The 10,248-nt window shown below is 32.2% G+C and overlaps 1 protein-coding gene across 3 annotated transcripts; it reads right to left on the bottom strand.

Moving 5' to 3' along the window:
- On the bottom strand, positions 1 to 7,091 carry LOC114175106 (tryptophan decarboxylase 2). Of its 3 annotated transcripts, none has more exons than XM_028059873.1 (13): positions 7,073 to 7,091; positions 6,738 to 6,882; positions 6,572 to 6,644; positions 5,877 to 6,107; positions 4,796 to 4,959; positions 3,829 to 3,969; positions 3,348 to 3,407; positions 2,796 to 2,960; positions 2,631 to 2,687; positions 1,972 to 2,036; positions 1,237 to 1,360; positions 388 to 525; positions 1 to 291 (listed from the first exon to the last, which is right to left on the bottom strand). In XM_028059873.1, exons 2-13 carry the CDS (start codon positions 6,861 to 6,863, stop codon positions 163 to 165), a joined length of 1,473 nt encoding a protein of 490 aa, XP_027915674.1. In that variant the 5' UTR covers positions 6,864 to 6,882; positions 7,073 to 7,091; the 3' UTR covers positions 1 to 162. The 3 variants fall into 3 exon arrangements, with proteins under 3 accessions (XP_027915674.1, XP_027915670.1, XP_027915667.1); XM_028059869.1 differs by lacking the exon at positions 7,073 to 7,091 and adding an exon at positions 6,959 to 7,033; XM_028059866.1 differs by lacking the exon at positions 7,073 to 7,091 and having other exon boundaries at positions 6,738 to 6,952.
- Positions 7,092 to 10,248: the final 3,157 nt, after the last annotated feature.

The following is a 10,248-nucleotide window of genomic DNA, read 5'->3' as shown; positions in this document are numbered from 1 at the left end:
TATTAACAAAAAAATAACATTGCTGCTTAAAAAAAAATGAAATATCTACCAAGTTTACAGCTCAGCACATGACAATTTAAAAAAAAAAAAAGGAATCAAAAATAAAGGAAAAAAATCACAAATTAATGTTGTATCGGGAAACTCGAGGCTGAGAGCATATTATTAATCCTGTAAACTCTCGAGTAGAGCAGTGGCTTTATCTTGGAAAATCTGCCACGCAGTAGTGACATGCCTCCTTTCTGTCAATGGTGCTCCTACTGCAAAACGTAGAATGTACTCACCTGATAGAACCTGCACATATTAGGTAACAAGAAGGGAAAGAAAATTAGTGAAAAAGAAAGAATAAAGAACAAAAGTTACAAAATTATGAAGATAATTTATGCTTACCGTGTGTGATATGAAAATATTTCCTGTTGAATTTACTGAGTCCAGTAGATCACTATTTAGTTTATTACCATGATCTTCAGAATTGAGAGGGGGCAATAGCCGAAAGCAAACTAAGGAGAATGTGCGAGGTGCAACCACCTGGGAAGGGAATTTGTTGCAATTTTAAAGCATATGCAGATAAGTAAATAAACTACTTAAGGAAAAATATTCAATATTGGCATATATTGACTTAAAACATTATTTAGATGGCCATATTTTGGCTGATAAAAAAAGAAGGGACCATGTTTTGACTGAAGGCATTCTCTAATACCTAGTTTTTGCTGTCCACATAAAGGATAATTTGTTTTTAAATTAAGAAATGATTTAATATCACTTTTGATCTCAATATTTATCGGAATGTGGTCCCTCAATTTTTTTTTACTCAGTGTAATATCTATGTTTGTTAAAAAGAGCCATGTAGTTGATTATGTTAAATTGTTCTTCATGCGGGTGACCGACAATATAAATAACAAGTGTCATCGTCTTGGGTTGTCCAACATGATATCAATCCTTCACTATAAGGTGTCATTGTTTAACGTGGCTGCATTGTCCAACATGACATCAACCTTTACTGTCACGTGTCATATTGTCACATGGTGTAATGAGGTGTCATTGTCCAAACATAACTGGGTTATCCAACTTGGTACCAATCCTTTTATTATCATATATTTTCATGTTATCACCCTCTAAAAACTATATTGGGTTAAAAAGTTGAAAAACCACGTCAAATAATTCCAACAAATATTGGGACCACACTAAGAATAAGCCTTAAGAAATTAAGAACAATGCTTTTCATAGAAGGACGAGTACCTTGAATCTTGTGTCCTGATTAACAAGCTCTTCAAAATAAGCAGCTAACTCAATGTGGTTTCTTACGTGGCTTCGCAGACCTTCCAAACCATAAAGTCGCAACACCATCCACAATTTTAATGATCTGGAGTCCAGTAGAGTGAATAGACAATGTCACACATTTGCTGGCAAATATAAACTTCTAAGGTGTACAGAAATATTTATTAAAAAGATATAAGACCAATGATTTGATAGAAGTTTTGACATCAGAGTTCCCGTAATCTCTTAAAACGGGGAACATCGAAAAGAAACTCAGACGTACATAAAATCCAAAAAAAAAAACATTAAAATCAAGATCACAAAAAATTAATACGAGAAATGTTAACAATACACTCTTTTGAACGCACCCTTTACTATTCACCGAAATTCATGAAAAATACAATTTTGGTAGTCATCACATATCACGTGAGGACTTTCTATCCAGATTTCATAGTTTCCAATAAATTTAAAGCAATAGTAAAGGGTATTATTAGCATTCCTCTTATTAATACTTTTAGGCATAAATGAGTTAGAGCCCAAATGCACGAATAAAGAGGATTTATGTGTCCAGACGAAGATATGCATGAACATTCTCGGGTACAAAATAATTCAACGAGGAGAAGAGAGATTTCAATACCAAATACAAATATATCTATGTATAGATAGAGAGAAAGAAACAATGAAAACGTTTCCAAAGGAAAATAACCAAGAAACCACCTAAAGCGACGCCCAAGAGGAATTTGCCAATCTTTGTAATCTATGACCGTGTTTCCTTCAGAGGCCTGCAAGGTCAAAAACATAAGCACACTATAAAACCACGAATAGATAATAATAGCAGCGACCTTTCAGATGACAAGTTTCATGCTTAAGTGACACTGACTCTGTTCACTCGGGATAAGAACTAGTTCGTAGTGAAAGAGGAAATTAACTCTACGTCGATACATAAGAAAAAGAATTGAAAAACAAATGCCCCCGGTTAATTTCTGAGTGTTCCCATAAGTATTCAATACTTATCACTCATAACATTTGAAGCACCTTTCTGAGGGAAGTTGAAAAAGAGGACATTTTTAGATGCTTCAATTTTGTTTCACTCTCTCTTTCCTTAACATGTATTTGTTTACCGTTTGGGTTCATTTAATGTAGAATGCTCTTTTCTTTTGGAATACCAAGTCATATTCTTTAATTTTCATCTAGAGAACCAACTTGTAAATTTAATGTGATGCTGTCTATACACCTTGACTGAATGGAATATAATAGCTTAATGTAAGATCCACACACAGAAAAGAGAAGAAAAACTAAAAAGGATTATTCAAAAGTTTGAAAACTTCCTGCAGTTAAACTTCAGCATAAACCTCGAGCATGCAATAGAAACTTACCTTGTTTTTCAGAAATTCAGGATTTGTAGACAGTGATTGAATCAGAAAACTTCTGTCCTGTGTCATCAACTCGTAATAAGTTTGACCTCTTATCTTGAAGTACATTGAAATGTTACAAATAAAGATTCAAAAGTGAGATTGAGATAAAAAATGCGTTATGGATACCTTAACCCAAAGTACTGAACAGTCAAAGTTAGTGAGGAACCATTTATGTGCATTCATGTTAAACGAGTCTGTTTCTTCAATACCGTCAAAGCAGTGGCGGTACTCTGGACATATACAAGCACTGCCAGCATAAGCAGCATCCACGTGAAACCAAAGATTGTTGGTCTGCCAAAAAAGACAGGCAACAGAGCATTATCAGATTTCATAGCTCTACAAAATACATTCAAAAGACTGGACAAACAAAATTTGATGCAGGTCAGCGGAGGTTTATGAACCACTCATCCTAAAAGCCTAAGCAGGGACAATGAGCCAAAACAGTTGAAATACTCATGTATCGAACTTTTCTTTCTTGCAACTCCACAAGTATCATTATATCCTTGAGTTCATAACATACTGCATAGTCATTTATGGGTTTTCATCTATCTAACTGCATTCCTGTTCCTTGAGAGTCACATTTTTTTTTTAAATAAACGTTTGGTTTAATAACCTCAATACAATGAATCAGTGACTATACTAGCTTTTTTCACATCACAACTCCATAAAATGTATTACCTTGGCAATTTTTCCCAATGCAGGCAGTGGATCAATAGCTGTTGACGAAGTGGTGCCAACCTGCATATATAAATGGGTAATGTATGCAATTAATGCAAGAAACTTAATATCCAAAAATAATGGACTCTTAAGTTACCTCAAGTTACATCAAAATTCAGATACTTTTCACTCATCAACAAAACATTAGTTCCAAGTTCCAGGGTGATAAACATTCGCCTTTAGTCCTAACATAGACCCTATTAGTAGGTATATAACCATTTGTTTCCCAGCAACAAATAATTAAGAGACGGTACATAGGTATCAACATGAAGAAGGACATTTATCCCTTGATCCTATGCTCAAATGAGCTGAAATTTCTTATTTGAAATTCTCTGAACATGTATGATAAAATATTGGAGATAAGACACGTAAATAATGGTCAGTTAAGGCCATGCATTATACAGCAATTTCTTACAAATTCATGTAAGTGTTCAATTCTTACAGTAGCACATAAGAAAAAGGGTACAAGACCGCCAGCAATGTCATTTGAAATTGCTTCAGAAAGAACTTCAGGAGAGAGTGCATAATTTGTTGAAGAATCAGCTTTAAGCAACTTGCAAAGCTCAGGATTAAGTCCTGCTATCTGCCAATGAAAAGTTCAAAACTATTACAATAAAAATTATGTCATTGGTTATATTCAAGAATGCATATAAGAAAAACAGGAAGACTCTCATACCAGAAATGGAATCAGACTATCATTTGATCAACTGGGTGATAAATACTAAACAAATTTTTAAAATACTTACAGAAGAATAGGTTTTCTCTAACAACACATTAACTACTTATAGACTATAGGCTGAATAAGTTTGAACTTGGTGTTGTGATCAAAGTTAAGGTCATATGTTTCCAGGTGACACCGTAACACTGGCATATACATATGTTTGGTGCTAAAGAGCATGATAATCATGTAATTAAGGAAACAAACAGCCATTACAATTTATTTAACTGAGTAAAAATCTCTGTTATTTCCCCATTTTGCAAACTATTAACAAGAAGCTTATGATTATAGATTTAACAGATAACCAACTCTTTTCCTTGGATAAAACAAAAAACGAATCATAATCAAAATAAATAGAATATTAAAAATCTATAAGGCCTCTCTTCGAATTTTGGCTTAAAGTGTAATTCAAGCTCGTAAATTTTACTTATATAAAGAGAGATACTCAAGCTTTATAATGATTACATTGATCATATCTATAGTTGATATGAATCTCGATACACCTACTCATGCCAAGGAATAACAACAGAAAAGTTTTAAAGAAATGTTCAGTGTTTAAAATAGGTCAGAAAGCTAGGAGCACTGATCAACAAAAGTTAACTTGACAGTGAAAATGAACAAGAAGGAAATCCATATGTCCTTGAGTACATAAGATAAGGTCATTTTCTTTGTTATCTGTCATTGGAGGTACCTGGCAAGCTTTTCGTAAAGCAGAGTGTGTTTGATCAGATGCATACATCACAAGCTTAGGAAGGGCACTCCTTCCAAGCCTTCTTAAGATCTTGTCACGTGCTGCTAATAGGACAACTAGTACAGCTTCACTTGCTGTTCCCTGTATAACTCCACCACCTTTCCCTGCAGTCAAAGTTTACATAGTGTATTTGAGCTTTTCTATCAAATAAATTATTCATATGCAATTTAGGCTCACATTTTTATTATCTATAAAATTCAACCGAGTTGAAGGTTAATGAAAATCTCAGGCCTGAGTTTACAAATTACAAGCTCATCCAAAGCCAGGAGATATTTCATATGCAAACCTACCTGAATGAGTCCTGTTTATGGAACTGACCCATTTTCTTTTTTTCTCTTTTCCTTCTCCTTTTACTCTTCGAGCAATATAAAGGAAAGATATCAATTCAGAAAAGTATAAAGGCCATGTAAGTCCACATTCTATTAAAGAAGAAGAAAAAGACAAGACAAAGAATGACTCGTGTTCTAAAAAAACTCACAAAAGAACTTCAGGAGCCAAAAGGAAGGGCCGACGAAGCATCAAGATGAACTTCGTTTATTGCAAGATTATTTGCTTAATTATAGACTTAGAGTTTGAATTTCTAGAGGATTCCCATAATATCATAGTTATATTTTACAATAGTTTAGAGTATATTAAATTATAATTATTATACGTTTTAGATTGGTTACCCTATTTTCTTATATTTCATCATCTGATTTCATATTTAATTTGGAATGATTCTGGTATTAATATCGGTGAGGGTTAGCGCTTTATGTTTTGTAACACATCCAATATGTTCTCTCATATCAGGTAAATATGAACTTCAAAGTATCAGTCTCTGTTCTCAAGCTTACATGCCTCTGTACCTAGAATCCCATAATTTCTACAATTATCAGTTAAGACACGAACACCCCATGAGAATACAATCTCTTCCTTTTCATATACAAAATAAAATAACAAAATACCCAACTTGAGCTTAAAAAACAAAAACTAGTAGTGCATATTGTATCTTCATACGCTATACAGCATCCCAAGACCTTACCGGTAGAATAGAATTCTTCAGGCAACTGAAACGCCTTAGCCAGCCAGTCAAGAACAATGCTTTCAAGTTCAGTGGCAGCAGGAGAAGTTATCCAGCTGAAACCCACAATGTTAAGACCCGCACTGAGCATCTCTCCAAGAAACCCAGCAATGCTACTGTTGGAAGGAAAATACGCAAAATAATTCGGGCTTTGCCAATGCGTCACCCCTGGTAGTATTTTCTCCTTTACATCTACAATTTGACAAACAGTATCACGCTAGCATTGCTCAAACAATTTCACAATCTACTAAACTAATGAAAATACGATTGCTGCTGCTGCTACTACTAAGGTTTTGTCCGGAAAATTTTCTTAACACTTATATAAAAGAAATTAAGATTAAGTGAATTAAACCTCTTCTGTAACCATAGTTTTAAAATTGTCTGCAACCGTAACGAGTATTGATTGCTGCAATTGCGGCCGCATTGGCCAGCAATCTTCTACAACGCCAAGGTTCACAACAAATCTGCAACTGTGTTGCATTGCAACCACAAATTTAAAACCACATTGGAAGACGCTGTACAACTTAAATTCTTAATTGTCTTGTCTAGAAGTGTTTGTTTAAAGTTGATCCAAAAGGACCCTAATAATAATAATAATAATAATACGTTGCACTAAACAAAAAAGGGTAATTGAGAATCGAAGTAAGAAGTTTCACCGTCCAAAACATTTTGCAAGGAGTCAGGATACTCGGGAGCAGAATCTGGTAAAAGGTTCCCCAGATAACCTGGCTGAAATTGGAGAAACAGAGTGATGAAGCAGCATGTACGTAAAATCAGTTCTAGAAATGCATTGATTCGAAGAGAAGGAGGAGAATGAAGAACCTGGACTTGGCTGAGAACGGGGAAGTTTTGAATGGTTTTGTAGTAATCGGAAATGAAATCGACCATCTTGTGAGCGTGCTCTCTCAGTTGCTCAGCGTCCATGGCCCTCAATGCACTTTCTTCCATCTTCAAACAATTTCAAACACTGCACGCAATAATGCAACCAACACCTTTCAATAAATCAGAATCAGAGAACTAACAAACTAACTAGCCATTCATACATTTCTCTGTCAGAAAAATTCAGAGGGTGAAGCGGAGCCACTCGAAAGAAAGTTATCGTGGGTCCTAACAAATATCATAAAAATCATAATATTTAAAATTAATTACAAAAGTACCACTCGGTTATTGGTTCAGCCAAATTTTGTTGCATAATGACGGTGATTTTTGTTCCAAGGAGAAATAGTCTCGAAAAGTATATATATATATATATATATATATATATATATATATATATATATATATATATATATATATATATATGTTAGTTATGTTTTAAATGAGTCATGAATTTAGTTATTTTTAATCTATTAAGTATATTTAAAGCTTTTATATCTTTTTAATTGAGTATTTATGATGTAATATTTTCGTTAATTGAGTATGGGTATATTATTTAGTTATATTAATTTTATTTATTTATTTCTAGTATTAAAAGATAAGATGAGATGTGAGATTCTTTGTTTAATATAAAATTGATTTGGTAATGTGTCAACGGTGAGAGTTAATTTTTTGCATATCTCTCACTTTTTTGTCACTATTTACTAGTTTGGGGTTCGAAATGGCTGGTTTAACTCCTCATCTACTATTCTCTAATGCACACAAAACTATGGCCGAAAGGACTAATTAATTAATTTTGTATGTATTTTTATTTTATTCAAACTTTGGTAAATCCATATATCACATATAATGAGTTTGAGATTGTCTTTTTGTTAAATGTTTCTCCTAGTTTGTTGTCAAGTCAATTATTTTTTTCATGATTTAGAATGATGCGTTACATTTATGAAAATATATATTAGTTTTGTTTTATTTAAAATTTAGGTCTTAAAAACACAGTTAAATATTGATATTTTCATTTTTTTTTTCTATATCTTATTATGGGTTCTATGAGAATGTTGAGTTGAGTTTCAGCAAATTTATTATCTTATTGAGTTAAGATAGTTTTGGATTGGATTAGATGAGGTTTGAGATTCGTATTTTTTTTTCCAGAAGTTCTAAACCAAACCAACACTACCGGTTAAATACGTTAAGTCAGTAGGTACTTAAAATATAAAAACCATATTATAATTAAACTATCATTTTTCCTTTGCAATTTGTTTTTATATAACTTTTAAATATTTCTATTGCTTTTTTCTAATAAATAATGCAATTGAACAAATAAAATTAACTTATGCATACAATACATAAGGACATTTTTATTGACCGTTCCAAATTCAATTTCTAAGTTTTGTTTTTCATTTTTTTTTTTTTAAGGATGGAGTTGACCATTGAGAAAAGTTATATATATATATATATATATATATATATATACATATATATATATATATATATATGAGTTTATTCTTATAAATAAATAAAATTAACTTTTCAAAAAAATTATACAGTAGAGATAAATTTTAGTTTATCATTATATTATGCGTTTGGATGGAATTTTGTAAGATAACTTGGCGAGCATTTACTTGTTGGACGAATTATTAAGGAATGTATTCTCTAGAGTCCCAATAATACATTTGATGGGCAAATAATATGATATTGGTCGAAAATGTGTTTTTCATCCAACGAGAATTATGTGTTCGTTGAACGAGTGGATTAAAACCGAATAGGTGTTGACTGAGTTCTTTTAGAAGCTTTATAAATTTTATGATTAAATGATTTGGTATATGAGATGGATTTGAGATTGGTTTTATGAGGTTTAGTTGAGATTTGTTGATCCTAATTCAAGGAGAATTGTGAGTGATTTGTAATAGTGTATGCAATAGTATATGATCCAGTTGGAAGTGATCCTAACGCTCTAATGACCATCCAATTCTTAAGTAGAGAAGGGTGGGGCATGTGGTAAGAGGAGCATGAATTCCTAATCTAGGGATTTTACCTTAACCAGAGGCGTTAACGGACATTGTGTGTGGTAGGGTGAAATTCATTGACAATGACTCTGTAGAGCAGTAGAGGCCAAAACAAGTGCACAACTTTCCAGGATCCGATATTAATGCATGTATCCGGATAATTGAGTCGTTGTTTGGGTCTTTGTATGAAATAGATTGATAATGATTCATGATTAACTGTGTATGATTAATTGATCCTATTCTTTTAATGATTAAAACTCTTTTGCCATATTAGCTTACCATTCGTTGTGTTTTTGTCGTGTGTTGTTTGTCTTTGTTATACGATGATCACCTATTTGGTGATAGTAGATGTGATTGCAGTTTCTAAGACACCTCTAAAGAATGAGAAGTCATCTATTAAATTGGTGGAAGGTTTCAGTAGAAGTTATTATATGTGATTAGTTTGTGTATAGAACTATTATTGATTTTTAGTTTTTAGTTTATTTGTATAAATGTTATAATTTTTATAGTTCTAACTTTAATATTATTGTATTAATATATTTTATATATTGATTTATCTGTTTTGAACATTAGATAAAATATCATATTTATTAGTTTTTAAACGGGTAAAATTAAGATGTCAGAAGAGTTAATTACTTAATTATATCATTATAAAGCTTACTAAAAGTAATAATCTAAATTTTTAAATAATCTTCCCTCTCTTAAATGTGTGTATTTTATTTTCATATTTTTCCAGTATAAGTCCAATCTGAACACTGTGAGTTCAATATTAAGAGAATTCTTTTTTCAAGTTAAACCAATTGCGATTATTTGTAATTATTATTGTCAATGTTTTTCTTTTTTTCAATACAACTCAATATTTCTCGATTGATGTTCGTAGGAGCTTTATTTGTGAATACCATTGATTTTTTTTTCCTATGACTATTAGGATGGTCTAATAGTCATTAATAAAGAAAAGGCTTAAATACATTTTTAGTCCTCATTTTTGTAGTATTTGTTGCGGATGGTCCTTATTTTGACAGAATGTTTAAAATGGTCATCATTTTTACCGAATGTTTAAAATGATCATCATTTTTGCAATTCGTGTTTTATTTGATCCTTTTCTGTAATGCCGTTTAAATAATTAACGGAGCATTGTATAGGTGGCACGGTTTGTTTGTATTAGGGTGTGTTACGTGTACGTACTGTACAGGTGTGGTAATTAGATATTTGAGGATAAATAAGTGAGTTAGGGGTTTGGTAAGGAATGTCTGGGCAGTTGGTGAGTTTTGGCAATCTTGTTCCTCAATTCTCAATTGGTGTTGATGAAAAGGATGTCATCATCATGACACAAATAAGCCAGATTAATGATTTGGAGAAGTCATTGAAGGTTGCTGAGAAGAGACTGCAATTAGTAATAGGGTTCACTTGTGTTGTTATTGTATTATTCGTACTGTTATTGTGTGTAATTTTTT

This window comes from Vigna unguiculata, chromosome 1 (assembly GCF_004118075.2).
Source record: "Vigna unguiculata cultivar IT97K-499-35 chromosome 1, ASM411807v1, whole genome shotgun sequence".
NCBI classification, from domain to species: domain Eukaryota; kingdom Viridiplantae; phylum Streptophyta; class Magnoliopsida; order Fabales; family Fabaceae; genus Vigna; species Vigna unguiculata.
Note: the sequence above shows the minus strand (reverse complement) of the source record. Positions and strands in the feature narration are given on the sequence as shown.

What these genes read in the sequence shown, in the direction of transcription:
- LOC114175106 (XM_028059873.1), bottom strand. Translation starts at nt 6,863, where the DNA reads ATGGAAGAAAGTGCATTGAGGGCCATGGACGCTGAGCAACTGAGAGAG. An exon ending in CCGTTCTCAGCCAAGTCCAG is followed by an intron (nt 6,645 to 6,737) that starts GTTCTTCATTCT and finishes CTCCAATTTCAG; the next exon opens with CCAGGTTATCTGGGGAACCT. An exon ending in CATTGGGAAAAATTGCCAAG is followed by an intron (nt 2,961 to 3,347) that starts GTAATACATTTT and finishes CTTTTTTGGCAG; the next exon opens with ACCAACAATCTTTGGTTTCA.